This window comes from Corvus moneduloides, chromosome 2 (genome assembly GCF_009650955.1).
Source record: "Corvus moneduloides isolate bCorMon1 chromosome 2, bCorMon1.pri, whole genome shotgun sequence".
NCBI classification, from domain to species: Eukaryota; Metazoa; Chordata; class Aves; order Passeriformes; family Corvidae; genus Corvus; species Corvus moneduloides.
Window position 1 is genome coordinate 18,069,124 of NC_045477.1, and position 17,139 is coordinate 18,086,262.

Below are 17,139 nucleotides of genomic sequence, written 5' to 3' on the forward strand. Positions count from 1 at the left end.
ACTTGATAGTCCTGGAATACAGACTATTTAATAATTAAAAACCTATGAAAATATTTACTACTGCATCCAGCCTAAAATTTATTCATAGATATTACTTGTTTCTTCATAAAACAAATGAGATTGAAATCCATGTTCAAACCCAAGTTGCTGCTCTTAATTTCTTGATTTCACTTTTACCTTTGCTTTTTTTTCAGCTCAGACTTTTACGTTTACCTTCTTGGACTGAAATAAGAAAAACTGGAGAAAGCATATTGGAGAAAATTCAGACCATGACTAGTGTAGTGATAACACTCAGATAATATCTTTAAACCAGCTGAGCTGCTGCTGCCTCCAGCCAGCATTGAATAGACTTGTTTTCAGATCTATATGCACACACCAGAACATCTGATCTAGAACTTTGCTCAATGCTGTCAAGCCTGAAGGAGCACAGGTCCTACTAATAGGACCTCTGGAGCACATCATCCTCTTTGGACAGCAGTTTGTGGGTCACTGCTTGATAGCCAGGACTCCAGACTGAGTGGATGAAGTGGCATTTATCATGTGAGACCCTGGCTCACCACTGAGCCCAGTTCCAGTGCACTGGGTGCAGCCCTATGCCCAAGGTATCAGGAAGCCAAGACGCCCATGTTGTTTGCAATATATCACCTTGACCACAGAAAACTGATGGAGTGAAAAACCTGTCAAGTGGGGAAAGAAATGCAGGGAAAGCAAGAGCTGACTCACTACACATGATAGGTAGAGAACACTTTTTATCTATTCATCACCTTTTTTAGGTGAACAACTAACTTTTGGAGCAGGAAGATTAGAGAGCTCGTATTTATCAGTATAATCAGACTCTTTACATTTATGGAGTTCCACTGATTTGTTCATAAATCTTCTGAAAAATATTAACTCAGTCTGAAAAGGCAAACCTGATCTACCTCAAGAATGTTTTTATAATAAATTATCTGTATTTATTATAAAATAAACATTTATCATTGGTGATGGAATAAAAAAACATCTCCAAGGACATTCATTGACATGACATTTGGCTTGGTTTTCAAAGATGTATTTAAAGATGTCTGCTGAAATTAATCTTAGTTACTCAGTCTCAAGTCCCGTTGATTTTAGTGGAAGACAAGTAAGATTTCAGAATTTTAATGGATGCTGATATTCCATTTCAGTGGTCTTGTGTGGTGCTTTGAAGCAGTACATCCTGTTCAAAACATGACCCAAATCTCACTGTTCCACAGAAATGCATTTTCTTTACTTTTGACTTTGAAGAAAGTTTGTTTTCCCTCTGTGTGCTGAGCATGGGTATAAAGTGTGAGGGGAAACCAGAAATCCCACCAAGTTAAACTCAGTCCCTTCCCTGCTCAAACCATGACATTTATTAAGGCTTTACCTGTGAAGCTGAATGAAAGGTGCTTGAAGACTGTTTTTTCCAGCCCTTCTGTATAGCTGGATAGAAATTCTCTGGGATCTGACTCCAGCCACCTGGCTTGGATATTCCTGTCCTTGCTGAGTTCTGCACTGCAGTGCAGAAAGAGCCCTGCAAACACTTTTGTGGTGTGTTACCCAGACAAAGGAGCTTTCCCCAACCTAGAAACATGGCACTTCAGTGCAAAAGCAGTTATACTCTTCAAGTTCCTCCAACAGCAATAAATTCAAGGAGCTTGAGGTTGAACAGAAAGGGAATAAACCCTTTAGTAAGTACTAAGAGAGGCCACGAACGATCCTTGTGTTCCTATATCCTTCCTGTTAACGACTCTTTGAAAATCCTGTGACAGTTCAAATAAAGCACCTGTCAGCAGCATTGTTTCCCTTTGGCAAAGCTAATGTTTCAGAAGAGGACATCTAGAACTGTTCTCTTTCCCAGTACAAATTAATCCCTTAAGGCTCTCTTCATAATTTTCTATTTCCATTCAAACTGTTGGTCTTTCAAAAAATAACAGCCAACTAGTATGATGAGCAGTATAGCACATGATTCCTCAACGGCATACGAAAAGTGCTATGCCAGCTGCCCCAATGAATACATCTTGCTCATTCTCCCCTGCCTCTCTTCTTTGTCATGCCATAATTCGATTTTGATTCGTGAGGTTTCTCTCTTTCTCACTCTTAAGACAAGAAATCTACTCTTAGACTGTCTTAATTTCACCGTGACAAAAAATTTAACATTAGAAGTGATTTACTTTTAAAACCCTTGCCTGTGTTAGATTTGGTAACACTCTAAAGTTGTGTTTTAGGTCACACACTAACACTCTTTGCAACCGTTTTACAGAAATATTTCCAATTTTAAATACTTGATCTCTTGTCAAAGTTTAGCCAAAACATCCCTATTGATTTTCAGACAGAAATAACATCACAGTGGCGAGTCTGAACGTAATTGCAAGCTATTCCACCTTTGCACACGTGTTACATCAAGGATGCTTTCCAAGCTGAGCATGAAGCTCCTTTTGTATTGTACCTGAAATACGTAAAGGTAAGTTAGCCACAACACTGCAGACTTGTGTAAGGCCTGCTGCATAACTACAGCTCAAAACCAACAAATCACAACTGGATCAGCGCTATAAAGGGGCTGTAGTAAGTCACGATCCTTTCTCAGCTTGCTTGTTCCATCCCTGCATTAAGTCATCTTGGTGCATATGACTGACGTCAGTCATTGCCGTGATCTTTAATAGCTGCAAGCTCTGACAAGTCCTGTAACAACGGGGTGGATCTAGCTCAGCTCAGGCTCAGTTAGTGCAGTTCTACACAAGGACCTCTTGCACTGATATTGATAATGGTGATGCAGATGCTGGAAAGAAAATAAACTGACAGATGGCACGGAGGAGTGCTTCCTTTTGAAGATGGGACACATCAATAATACATCTCATTAAGGCAGAAAATAGGTGTATTGACTCAAGTCAACAAACAACAGACACAGAATCCCATAGCCTACAAGATCACGTTTCAGAGGTGTAGCTTGCTTTTGGATCTGCAATTGCTGTATCCCTATTAAAAAACACAGCCATCTATCCACAACAGAACAGCTCTCTTCCTTCCTATTTTGTAGCCCAAATATTTAAGACCACTTATAATACCACAGTCACAGCTTCTTAAAGTTATCTCTCTCTGGGGAATTTATCCAAGCAAAAACATGTGCCTGTGAAAAACAATTTTTAAATCCCAACATAAAAAAAAAAGGGAAGGAAAAAAAGAAAGAACATATAATATATTGCTTCAAAATCACTCACAGAAATTACCCAGTTAACACAATGTGTACTTTCAATATACTTTTCTTGTGTACTGGATTATATTTGGTGACCATGTACTTCAAAACTACACATGCACCTACGTCCTAATATTAACATCTTATTTTGCCAATATCAAAAAATCAATTACATTTAGAGCTTGCTTTTGTCACCAAGAAGTAAACTTTTATTTTACATGTCTGTTTGTCTGTTTCAGGCTTATTTATGAAGAATTGAACACTGATTTTAAACAGAAATGAAACAATGAAAAGGTCTTACCTTTGTGCATCCTTCTCGACTCCGAGTCTTTGGTCATGGTTGCCAGGCAGTGAGGAAGTACACTGCCACAGCTGTTGCTCTGTCCTAATGGTAAATGTCCCTGCAGGAAATTTTGTAAATACGTGCTTAAAACTGTATTTCAAGACTTATTTTATCAGCAATGGCAAAATAATGTGCTTTGTCATGGATATTAATGTCATGTCATATCAATCAGCCATGGATATTTCCATTATGTACAGTCTCTATTAGGCCAAAATGTTTTCAGAGTAGTACCTCCACCTTCCTGCTGTATGTTGATTTACCGTGTCACAAATAAAGAGTATTTTCACTTTATACATAACTTTACCATTTAGAGGCCTTCAGCAGGAAAGAAAACAAGTTGTGTCTCTAGAATCAATTTAAACCAGCCTGAAAATGCAATCCTTGAGACAGAAATTGTGCATTTATGATTAATGTACTACAGCATGGCATTTCCAGAGGTCAGAAGAATGGCTGGAAATGCAGAGGGTTTCATATACATTCCCATTTGTTAATAAACCTGCAGTCCGTTCAAAGTCAACTTGATATGTGAATTTGGGGGGTTACATAATGCTTAGGGTGCTACCCAGCCTTCCCTCTAACACAACACAGGATTTCCTGCAGAGGCTGGAAGGCTGTGAGTAGCAGCAGCCACGTACTTTGTTTGTGATGTTGCGTCCCAGCGTGGCGCTGTTGAAGTGGGGAGACACAGACGGGGCAGTTTTCTTGCGGGGTAAAGTATCGCTCAGGTACGTGCACTCCCTGTGCTGCTTCTTGCGCTCCTCCAGATTTCTGAAATGCTTCACGGGGAATTCATTACAGTTTTGACAAAATGAATTGATGCGCTTGCTCAGTTATACTCTATATGGAAAATACTGAAGATGATAGTCTGGAAAGAACAAAATCTAACATACAGAGCACCTCCTGCTTCACAGTGCTTTCCATCACATTAAAGTGATTAAAAAAATGCATTAAATTCATGTGCACATTTTATGTACGTGTCCCTGTACCTTTTCTTTGGTGTTAAAAATTCAAGTCTAGTGTACAAGTGGAACCCAATTACAAAGGAAAACTTTCCCCTAGAAGTTATTCTAATCAATTGGTGGCTTAAAACCATACAGCTTTTAAAAGGCATTGTTCAAATGTATATGAAAATTTAATTTAGGAGTTCATACATACATTATTGCTGCAGGGCCTCTGACAGTTACAAGGGCTCCTGAATATTAATATTTGCCACTGTATTATTAATATAAGGTGAATTTTTGTTCAGTAACATTCTATAATACAGCATGTTGATTTTTAAATGAGCAGTGCCTTTAAGTGCAACACTCTGCAAGCACAATCAACTTACAGTCTATCACTCTAATGTTCTCACACATATATCAACTTCGTGGCCACCATAACAAAAGCAAACAAAACAAAATAATCCCAAGTTACCAGCTTTGAATCTGTTACCTGTTGTTGCCTGCGGTGTTTCTTAGCTGGCAGAGGTGGAGGTGTATCAGATAAAGGAATAGGATCTACATGAGTAGCCATGACCTCAGGCCAATGGACTGATGGAAGTTGAGCAATAGAGCGAGGAGAAAGAGAGTGAGGAAACACAAATCCAGAACAGAGAGGTGATCTTAGCTTTATAGAAAAAAGAGAAATTACACACAGTGTTTTCTTTTTGGAATTTCTCAAAAGATACGGCACATACAAGCTGCAGTTTTAGCACTGTGTTTGTTGGAGTGTTTAGCAGGAAAGGAGGTGTGCTCTATTGCAACTCTCAAGGCATATTGAGCTACCAGAAGCAGCACACAAATACCAAATGCTAAACCAGTTTCAGCCTTATTGCAATGCAAAGGTACGTGGCTTTACAATTATAAGGTTATTCTGTTCCTTTAAAAGGAGATTTATTCAAAATTTGCTCTAGTCATTACAAAGGCAAAAATATTCAAAGGAATGAGGAAAAGAAAGTAAGCTAGAGGACAGACTGGACAGACTCCATGGAACAGCTAAGATGGGTAGAAGCTATTCATCTCCCATAACTATTCAAGATATACTTCTACCACTTTATATGGGGGGGAGGGAAAGAAGCTACAAAACACAAAATGAACACCTGGACACTACTAATCAAGTTGTCATAAGCTTGTCCACAGACTGTTTCCCAGAGGTGCATTACATTATAGGGTTTGCCAGGCAAAGATTGTAACTTAGTGCTGCTTGGGTCATAAGAATTCAGGGTTTTTTGCCTTCTGAGTCCCATCTACCTCATCAAAGACACTTTACAGCTAGAGCAGTCCTTTAGCTTTACTATTAAATCTGTTATCTGACTTGGTAACTGGCAGAGAGCAGTTTGCTTTAGGGTCAGTTTGTTACATGTTGAATTACCAAAAAATAAAAAATGAAGAAAATAAAAAGGCAGCCATGAAAGAACAATGCAAACAAAGGGAAATGTCTCTCAAACAAACCTCTTTATTTTGTGGCTGGCTCGTCAGCACAGCCGTGGAAGGCTCAGTGGCAACTGCTTCAACATCTGAGGGGGTCTGAGTGGAAGGGGATATATTCGTGGAATTGCCATACAGCTCACTAATTTCACTTACACTGATATAGCCCTAAAAGGAGGAATTCAGAAGTTAAAAGGAGCAAAAGCCAAAAGACGTGCAAGAGTATTAATGTATCCAGTACAATGAAAGTTAGTTTAGAGTGATTCAGCCAAATATTTGTTATCATTGAAATACTTAATCATAAATAAAATAAAATTAGCATCAAGATTTTCGAATGTTAAATACATGGATTCTGAAAACTGTTCTTAATTAAATTCCAAAAACATTTGTGTAATCAAAATGGAAATGTACATTAAATGTCCAAAAGATTTTACTAAAATGCAAACACCCTTTAGAAATTATGTAGCTCTTTCTCAGGAAAGCAGATTGGGCGAAAAGGAAGAATAAATCTTATCTTTATATCTTAATTTGTTTTTTGTCTCTGATTAAATAAAATAACCTGATTTGTTTCTTGCCTAACTATTAAGCTAATTTGAGTAAATCAAATGAGTAACAGAACTGGGAAGAACTTTTATAAAGACAAGTCATTGCCATAAATTACACTAACAAATCTCCCATTTGCGTCATCTGGAAGACACTTCTAGCTTTTATATATTACCAGAAGACCCCAGCTAAGATGCTGTTAGTGTTAGCCCTGCAGCCATTACAATTTGCTTCCTTTTTTTTTAAATTAACCAGTCATACAGAAGGTGATGGACTGAGAAATGGCAGGAACATCAGTGTGCTTCTGCCTGCAAGAAGATTTATGCAACCAGATTTAAGATATAATGGCACAATATAGTTATTGCATGTATTCTGGTGTTAAATGGACAAATGTTTTTTAAAAAGTAAAATATGGATTCTAATCCATTGTGCATAGGATACCAGGCTGTACAAAGTCAAATGTCATAATCCATAGAAAACAAGGCTATGCCGAAGGAAGAATAAATCACTGTTGAAGCAATGTTATAAAGATGAGCTAGAAATATGTTTATTTTTAAATCAAGATGTTAAGCTGCTTTCACTCTGACAGTGTGTGGCAAGGGCTGTGTTTCTAGTACTGCACCAACATAGTGACATACCAGTGTGTATACTTCAGCAATTCCATAAGAGAAGCCAGACTGCTATTAGTATTTCTTCTTTTTAGAAATGCCTAAATTTAGTAATGATCATAGAAGACAATTTGAAAAGAAATACCAGCATTACTATCTATTAGCATAATTTTCAATGTATGATATCAGTTATTTCAAGCAGATAAGACAATTCTGGAAAATTATGTATCATACATACAGAGTGAACAAAGCACTCTACAAATGGGAGGCAAATCTTAACTCTTATATTATTTGATGACCCATTAATTGAGGAAACTGGCTAGGATACTAAAGTTTATCTCTCAAAACATGTGACAACACTACAGTAAAATAGAGTCCAGTATGAATTAACAAAACTTGCTTAATCATCTTGTAGTGGCAGTTTATCAGTAAGCAAAACTCAGCAAGTCTATAATGCAACATTGTGTCATTTTGAAGATATAAACACTTTGGCCATTATATGAAAAACATTCAGTTCTGACTCACACCAGTGAGGATTCACCGTGGGGATAAAAAACCAAGGAAAGAACAAATGACTGTGTGCTAGTTCAGGCCCCTATTACATTCAATTAAATAAATGGTTTCAAGTCAGATTAGTCATCCAAGTCATTTTGTCAATGCTGAACTTTTAAACAGCATTGATTTTGCTCGCTTATTTAAGTACTGGGATAAGCATCCTCCCTCTTTGTGTGAGGCAGCGTTACTCTCTTGCAGGCAGTGACTCAGCTCACAATGAATGGAAGAGGGTTACAAATGTGTGCTTTGGTGAAGAGGGCTGGCAAACATTGGACCACAGACTCGACTGATGCATGAGCAATCCTATGGTGAAATGAACTGCTGTGCCAGCAGTCTCTATAAGCCTGTTTGCCATTTGGTGCCTGATTTTCAAAGGTGCCAGGACAGCCAGAAAAGAATTAAACTGGGCCGAGACAAACACAACATTTGGCAAAGGCATTTCTTTTGTAGGACAGAGCCTGTGGAAACACTGAGGATGAAACAGATAACCCTTGCTGTTCCTCCTCTTATTTGCCTTGGAGTAAGTCCTAACTGACTTCACTGCAGTGATGGGAATGACACTACTGAATAATGCATTTCATTAAAAAGTGTAGCCTCACTCAATGTAGTTGCATTTTGAAGTATGTAAGTAAACAAGCCATTATGTGTCTGTGATAAAAACCAACCAGATAGCACCCATTCTCTAGTGAGAGAATGCTCAGACGCATCTCAAAAGGAAAAATAATGAAGCTTAGACTTGCCAGATGTCCTGGTGGGAGGTCAGATGTCCAGGTCAGAACCTCGACACTGAAAGTCTAAGCAAGCGAGGAAGGGTGCTCAATCCCAGGGGCATGGGAAACTGCACACCAGGAACTTGGAGATCAGATAAGCAAGATCCCAATTCCCAGGTGCTGAAAGGATATGTGGTTGTGTTAGACTTTTGAGAGCCCAACTTCCCAGAGTGACAGCTACATCATTAGATGTGGCAGACCTTGCTCAGGGCTTCAATACAAGCAGTTCCAGCAAGTCCAGTCAGAACTCTTAAGCAGAAGTTAATGAAGCAGCCATAGATGCATAGATTTCTTGCTTACTCTAACTATTCAAAAAAGTGAAATAAATAGCTCAATACGTATCTTAGAACCACAGTAGCTTGAAGTCTTCAAATCAATACTTTTTAAAAAGAATAAAATGTACATTTGTCATGCTTTAGCAAAGAGCCTTAGAATAAGGGAGGGGAGGCAATGATAAAATCTACAGTGCAAAAGTAAGACCAAACTATATTTGTACTTGAACAGTTATTCCTAGATCTCATTCTTCTTCACTTCAATGAAGTGTAATTGTCTGTTTTGAGAAAATTAGACATATACACACACTCCACACACATAAAAATAATTTCTCCACAGCAAGAGATTAAAGTGATACCAGTTACATTTGGAAGAATGTCAAGAGAAGCTATTTCTGCTCACTAATGAATTTAGACTTCTATGAATAAGTTTAAAAAATTGTATGAAATTACTTTGTAAAGACTTGATGACTAGGACTTCACTAAATACGAAATACTAAAGTGCTTTTGTATGAAGCATTATTAAAAGTTAGTTATGGTAAAGTCAAAAGCAGAGAAACTCTTTACCTCTTTCAGACTATTGGGACTGACAGGAAATCCCTTTCCTCCGGAAAGTGTGGAATATTTCTTTTCCAGATTACAGAGATTTTCTTTTTCCTGTCAAAACCAGACATTTTATATTAAATAGCCACATAGTGAAAATAAATGTTAGCCATTTCCTTAACTATGTGAAGAAACACACTGGGAGAGAAAGCTGAAACTGCACAGCAGAGCTTCAGCTTCATCCATTGAGAACAGAACTGAACAAAAACATGGAGATACAGAACAAAAAGCAAATGAAAGACTTAATATTTAACAACCACAGCCAAACCACATAAGTGCTCCTTCAGCGTTTTGAAAATGATGACTCTGCTTAGTGAACAAAACATGATTTCTCTCACGATTAAAAGTAAAACATAAAACAGACGTGAAGGGTTCACACCAGCTTCTTACTAACCAGATGTTAGCTGATGTGAAGTCATCTCATGGCCTTGCAGGGGCTATTGCAAGCCAGAAATCTGAGCACTCTGTGCACCGTTCTGGTAGCCACACAGGGAGCACAGGCTTCCAGCTTCAGCACGTGGGTGGGTGCCTCTGCTTGAGCCCTTGGGAGAGGGGGCACCTCTAAAACATTCGTAATTATCAAATGCCAGCAGTGTTTTCTCTTAAGAAACCTGCTGATTAACTGCAAAAGATTGTTTCTTTTTCTTTTAAAGGTGAATGTCTGTCACACGATTACCAACTTGCTAGCTTCTGCACAACTGATGCTCTTCTTGTGCTCTACATTCTTTTATTCTATGAAATGCTCTTCTATTGCGTGCTAAAAATGCTTGAAAGACAAAAAATACTTACCCTTTGCAGCATCATTATTAAGTTGTTTTTCTCTTTTACAAAATGATCTTGTTCTCTTTGTGCTTGTTGGACAATATGATTGGCTTGTTTTTTGAGAGCAGAAATCTTTTCCTAATATAAGAAGAAAATCACAACTTACATGATTTATTTTCAAATCTCAAGACAACCTGCAGCAAGGATCGTATTCATGAAAGTTCACTTATTCATATGCATGATTAAGCAGCAGGAAAAGAAGTTTTTACAAGACAGCTCACTGCTCTGAAGGAGATAATTAAATAAGAATTAGACAGTAAAGAGAAAACTTACTCAAGAGACAAAAGAATAATTGCACATATTCTTTGATAATATAGTGACAAGCATCCATATACTGAACAGAACTGGTTAAGAGATTCAACCTCTGATTTCTGAAAAAAAGTGGTATTTAATCGATTGAGATAGGACCTTTATAACTAATTTTTAAAATAACTATTTTCTTAATTTGGTGTTCTACTATTATTTTAACAAAACCATTTAACAGCAAAATCAATAACAACCCTAAAATAACTGTAGTTTTGTCCAGAAAGTACAACTCTCCTTTCTTAAAAAGGAAAAGAAAAAGCTTTGGTACTTTTTTTGAGCAAATTAAAGGGTTTGATTTTCACATAAAATATGTAAACAGGGCATGAAATGTTATTAATTTCTTTCTTCTTGGAGAATTGCATTATTTGATCTGTGTGGGATGTCACAGGGCCATTATCTTTGCTCTGCTTCAAAAACTCTTTCAAAGAGGAATGTTTTGCATTATTTCTTGCAGATGGGCAGGCTGTAGATACATTTCCTTGCCTTTATGCTCAACAAAGAACAAATTAATCGAGTGTTGGTGCTCTTACCTTTCTACTGACAATGCTGCGCTGATATTCAGCTACTTCATGCAGGAGCTGTTGTGTCAGATTTTCCTTCTCTTCATCTAACCTGCTTTCGTGTTCAAGCTGCTGAAATTCTAAATCTTCAAAGTGTTTGCTTTCTATGTCCAGAATATCAGCATCCTTAAGAAAAAAAAAAGTAATATGTAAAAAAGTAATCATACTTTCATTGATACCACAGTAGAGATGCTTACAAACACAAAAATCAACCTAAAATTATATATTTCCTACAACATGTCTCACCAGGATCTCAATACTTTTAATGACCTACTCTCATAATAAGAGAATAAATAGGGCTAATTATTATTTTGATGTTGCTTTCTCCATCACTCCTACTATTGCCTCTTGCTAAGAAGCACCTGCAGAGCGAGGGAGCTGTTTTGCAGCATGCAGAGCAAGTGGAGCCCCCCAAGCTGGCTGGGCTCTGCTGTAGCCTAGCTGGGACACCATCAAAGCCTGAACCCACCTAGTGAGGGTGTCACATGCCAAACTCAGAGGGCACCTGCTTTCCAAACAAAAGGGACAAAATATCACACCAGTATCCCCAGAGAACTGCACAAGGAATTAATTGCTGAAAATTGCTCTCTGTGCAATTAAGGACTCTAGTCATCCACCCTAGCCAGAAGGTGCAGTACTTCAGAAAAAGTATCAGCCCACTTTTATGCATTGCCCTGAACTGATATCATGTTTTGTCAGAAAAAGAAGTTGAATGCTGCAGAAATGAACCAAGAAACAAGAATACACCTGCCTTCCGCTTAGGGATGATGAGATAAAACTCATGGTGCTTTTCAGCACAAGAAATGAATGCTAATCTTCCTCCTGCAACATCTGTGCATTCATAATATGAATTCCTGCTTACAAGTTTCAGAGTCCTGAAGAAAAGGGTGTTTTTAATAATTGCAGCATTAGTAAATGGTAAGGCTCTCTAAAATAAACACATTGTACATAACTTGCTACACAAGAAAACCTACATCCTTGAAGCAATTTTAGAGGAAGGCAAACTTGCTCCTTTTCTTATTTCAACCTAAGGCAAAGGTTACTGGCCAGGATAAGCCACTACTAAGGTAAGTCTCTATAAAAGGAATTCAAAGCCAGGTTCCAGTGTACCGGGAAAAGACACAGGATGCAGAAACTGAAGGATCCAAGTTACTACATGGTATACAAACATCTTCCCCTTACTCTCCAAAAATGTGCTCTTCACTTGTAGGAGATAGTGAAGAGATCAAAAGCCAAGGTGTGGGATAAAAGTTACAGGAAAGCAGTTACCTAAAATCCAGAAATGCTTCATTTGAACTGGCCAGACATCTTCAGCATCCCCAAAAAACCCAAAAGGGCTTTGCCTGGGACATGAAAGTCAGTAAATTCAGCCTATTGTACGTCACAATAATTGCTACTGAGGCAGTAGAACAGACTCCAGAGAAGGCAACCAATAATGAAAAAGCCAGCTGGTGGCATTTAAAATACACTTCCTGCCCAATAGGGAGAGTGTATATGCATTTCAGACACAGGGAGCCCAAGAATCTGCCAGCTGCCCACCCCAACCCAAACTCCAGACTCACCCTGCAGCCAGCTGCTACAGTGAAATTGGCTGCCCACTCCCCTGGGCACAAATTACCAAGTTACTGAAGCCCGAGAGAACAACTGAATTTGTCTCCTTCATGCCTTCCTCCTTGTCAGTAAAGTAGCACAAGATAACATGTTGCAGGCTCAGGTATTTCACAGGATAGTTTGGGTTGGAAGGGACCTTAAAGATCATCCCATTCCAAACCCCTGCCATGGGCAGGGAACCTTACACTAGACCAAGTTGCTCAAAGTCCCATCCAACCTTGCTTTTAACACTTCTAGGGATGAGGAGTCTACAAGTTTTCTTGGCCACTTGTCCCAGTGCCTTACCAACCTCTGAGTAACAAATTTCTTCCTAACATCTAATATAAACCTCCCCTCTTTCAGTTTAAAGCCATTACCCTTTGTGTTATCACTACCTGCCCTTTTAAAAGGTCCCTCTCCAGCTTTCTTGAAGACCCCTCAGGTACTGGAAGGTGCTGTAAGGGCTCCCTGGAGCCTTCTCTTCTCCAGGCTGAACCCAGCTCTCTCAGCCATTCCTCACAAGAGAAATGCTCCAGCCCTCTGGTCATCTTTGTGGCCTCCTCTGAACTCACTCCAACAGGTCCATGTCTTTATTTTGTTGGGAGCCCCAGTTATTTTTGGGGAAGATATTTTCTCTATTTTGGGTATGACACTTACAATCATTTCATGACTGCTCTCACACTTGAGATCAGTTTGAGAGCTCCTGAGCACTAATTCAGTGATAACTTCTACTGCATTGACCACAGCAGCCACAGCTAAATTCCACTACAACTGGCCTGGACTAATATGCAATAGAACTAACTGGACACTTAACCACACTCCCACATTTCAAGTTTTGTCCCACTTTCAAATCCAAAATCATTATTAAGACTACTTGTCAGGAACAAAAAAAAAATTTAAAAAATTTAACCAAACAGATTTCTAGAAGCCTCTTGATGGTCAATAGTGAAAAGAGATTTACTACCATCCCACAGCAACAAGACTGCAGCATCTCATGAATTAATTAATACATTCAAGCATGTGACTGCAGAGGAAAAGCTTCCTTTTCTTTTAATATGTATGAGACATTACATAATACTGCCTGTTTTTTTTAAGGTTACGTACAAAAATCTTTAAGTGTCTCAAAACCAGCGCACTTTTTCTGTAGCAACTGAGAATTTAACATTGTTGTTTCCAAAGCTGGGCTTTTTTACTTTTTGCTCTTTGAAAAAACAGAATAGAATTCTGCAAATAAAACAACATCTAATGAGTATTTCCTATAAAGCAGAAAAGCCTTTTTTCATCACTGCTATTACAGTATTTTTTCCTGATATAAACACCCAAGACAGAAAAAAAGAATTAACTTTTAGATAGCCTCTTGAGCTTGCCATACTGATGCTTTCAAAATTATTTCCTCTGCCCACTAAAGCTAACTATACGTGCTTAACACTTAAGGTTAATGAATACTAAGAGTTTTCTACAGAAAATAATGGTACCTTCATTGACAATATTGTAGTTTTTTTGCTTACAAATAACACAAACTAAAATCAAGTTACAATTAGACTTTATGCAAAGTTTATTTATACCAGCGTGACACTGTTGAAAATATAGAACAAAATAAAGCTATTTTGGTAAGTGGTAAAATATTCAAAATTAATTTTTCAAAGTGCAGTTCAGGCTAACAGCTAAGTTACCTATTGAAAAAGAGAAGTTATCCATGCCTTCACCAAGATAGCAATTTACTGGCCAATTCCTGTCTTTGCTCACAAAGGTAAAGAATGATGTTCCACCATCCATCCAAACATCACAACAGCTTCCACATCACCTAGCAGACCTAAAGGGCTAATTACAGGCAAGTGACCCAAAGCTGTAAAAACATTCAACACCAAATGATTTCTAATCCACACATTTGCACTCTACTTATTTGCCATCATGCACATAATCTATTACAAACATTCCACAAAAAAAGCCATAACCCTCATGACTATTAACAATTCTAAGTCGCAAATATGTTCAGACACTGGATACTTGAAAGAGAAGATGTTACACTTAACTAAGAAAAAAAAAAAGAAAATTAAAAATCAACAAAAAAAAAAATTAGTGTGATCTTGAAACTTGCTACTGACCCTCTTCAGCTGCTGCTGTAACTGTTCCCTCATGGACTCAGGGCAATTATCAAGCTGCGTCTTCTGCTCGGAGTAAAGCTCCTGAAGCCTCTCTAGTTTTTCCCTCTCAGCATCAAGTTTTAATTTTTCCTGAAGCATGAACCAGAAAATAAAAACAATTACCTTCAAACCCAAGCAGTTGTTAGTGATTATGACAGTGTGTGGCACAACCTTACTGAACAGTTGAAGCACGCAGGGCAGAGACAGAAACCTCGTTAGTTGAAATGCAATGGTGGGATGCAAAAGGATCAAAACAAAACGTTCATTGTTCTAGTGGCGTGATTAATTCTCTCTCTCATCGCTGTGCTTTGGACCTGTGCCTGGATGACTATTAAAGCCCCCTGCCCAAATGCTTGTCTCACCTAATGTAAAAATAAAATAAAGTAAGGAAACTGTAGCCATGTTAGTGAGGTAACTGATGAAGCTGAGAGAGAATGAGTAGCTTTTAGAAAGCAAAGCGGATGGAAAATGATGGCAGTTTGGAAGTGAGGGAGAAATGGACCTACCCAGGAGAATGAATTTCATGCCTGTGTAGCTCTCTACAGATACACTTTAGGAAGCAGTGAAAAGACAGAATGAGACAGAGCATTATGAAGAAATAACTCTGGGCCAGGAAATCCTGTTGCAGCAGAAACACCAAGTGATCCAGCAAATTTGCTTCAGGATACAGGAACTGTAACCTGTTCATGGGGATCACAGGGGACAGGTTCCCTGATCTCCTTCAACTAGTTCAGCTTTCCTTTTGTTCCATGCAAGCAGCAGTACTCAGCACACTGCTTCTCACCCTCCAAAGCCTTTGGCCTTTTAATCTTTATAATCAAATACTCCATGATTTACTGTGCAACACTGCTCCAAAGACTGGCTGTGTATCACTTAAAGCTTGCCTATAGACTGTTATTTATCTGTGGACCAAAGTTTGGGAACCAATAAATCAGAGCACCGAGCATTTTTTCAAAGTCTTTCACTTAAATCTACACTGGCCAACACAGCAGATGCATTTTCTCCAATGCAGCAATTAATAACTGGAAAAAAACCAATTTATGCCTGATATGCCAGGCGTAAATAATCAAGTAAGTCCCTGAAACCAGGCCATCTGCTATCTTCTAGCATCACACCTGTATAGTTTTCTTTTCCTACTTATTATTCTGTAGTATTGCATCTCCTTTCAGATGGTCTCTAATCATCTCTCCTTAATACTCAAAAATTAACAGTATTCTGGCTACTCCAAGAACAGCTGAATTCTGTCACAGCATCTACTCATTTCCACTTTTTCCACTCCCAACTATTATTTAATTTTGAAATCAAATGTGTGGTGCAGCAGGTGCTGTATGATTGGACATTGAATCACTCTTTGCCATAGAGAAGGAATGTCTTCTAGTATACCCTGCTTGCCATTTCAAACTGTGGGAAAACTTCCTCTTTGCTACGCCTGACGAGTTTCTCTTATGCATGGCAGAGGCATAGTAATAAACATGTATTAGCTGCCTGCTTTCTTAATGATTTTATCTCTAAATCTGAGTGGGATCAGGGGCTGGGATTCAGTTTTTCCAGTAACTAAAAACAACAACAGGAAGAATTTTTATTCACGTCCAATGTCAACCATATTCCCAGCTCCATTATGTTCATTTACATGTGCAGCTTCTGAGTTCATACCATCAGATGAACAATATGCTGAACACAAATACATTTTATTAAGCTTGTGAAAAGGAGCAGCTGAGCCAGCATATTCTATGACCTGGACTTCCTGTCCTAGCTCCTGTCTTACAACAGCAGCAGCAAGGATCAGAAATACAGAGGAGGTAGCACGAGTGAGCTGCACAATGAGGGAGAAGCATGCAACTCCTGCGAGGTCACCTCTAGACCAAGAAGCCCCATTTGCTGAATCATCCTTATTTCCAAAACAGAAGGAAAGCTATGAATAAACTAGTGGTTCCCCTCCTCACAAACTCTGCTGTCCATTTAACATTCAACCCACGGTCTGCCACCTTGTTTCACACTTGCCTTTTCGGCCCACCTAGCCATCCAAAGCAGCAAGGACTTCTCTGACCTTGGCTGCAGTGCCTCTGAAGCTATGAATAGCTCTCTAAATGTCTATGCACTGCTACAAGCATGCTCATTCATCAATGGGCAAGTCAAACCTCGGGGGTGAGGAGACATCATCAGCAAGGATAAAACTCCCAGAGACTCCTGCCAGAGATACTGTTACATGCCTCAAGAAATTAGAAATGTATTCCTTTGAGATTGAAAGTGATACTCATCTGGTCTATTTATAGCATAGGAAGTGCTAACATCCCACCAAATTGTCTCCCTTCAAAATGTGCAGTCTTAACAGGAAATATCACTTTCAGCAATGAGAGGCATTATATGTTTTGCAGCTGTGGAGTTAAGTTTGCTGCCGTCTCAGGCTGTGCATTGGTGAAGTCCATTT

General features: G+C 38.6%; 1 protein-coding gene across 13 annotated transcripts in view; it reads right to left on the minus strand.

Moving 5' to 3' along the window:
• The window catches only part of PHLDB2 (pleckstrin homology like domain family B member 2), a 65,680-nt gene that overhangs the window by 14,272 nt on the left and 34,269 nt on the right, over positions 1–17,139 (minus strand). For 6 of the 13 annotated variants that reach the window (XM_032098293.1, XM_032098290.1, XM_032098295.1 and 3 more), the window contains 8 exons: positions 14,673–14,801; positions 10,948–11,103; positions 10,079–10,189; positions 9,254–9,343; positions 5,963–6,106; positions 4,965–5,138; positions 4,169–4,309; positions 3,492–3,591 (listed from right to left, as the gene is read on the minus strand). In XM_032098293.1, the coding sequence (XP_031954184.1) occupies positions 3,492–3,591; positions 4,169–4,309; positions 4,965–5,138; positions 5,963–6,106; positions 9,254–9,343; positions 10,079–10,189; positions 10,948–11,103; positions 14,673–14,801 (1,045 nt within the window). The remainder of the gene's footprint in view (positions 1–3,491; positions 3,592–4,168; positions 4,310–4,964; positions 5,139–5,962; positions 6,107–9,253; positions 9,344–10,078; positions 10,190–10,947; positions 11,104–14,672; positions 14,802–17,139) is intronic. The other 7 variants (XM_032098296.1, XM_032098297.1, XM_032098298.1 and 4 more) reach the window with 7 other exon arrangements.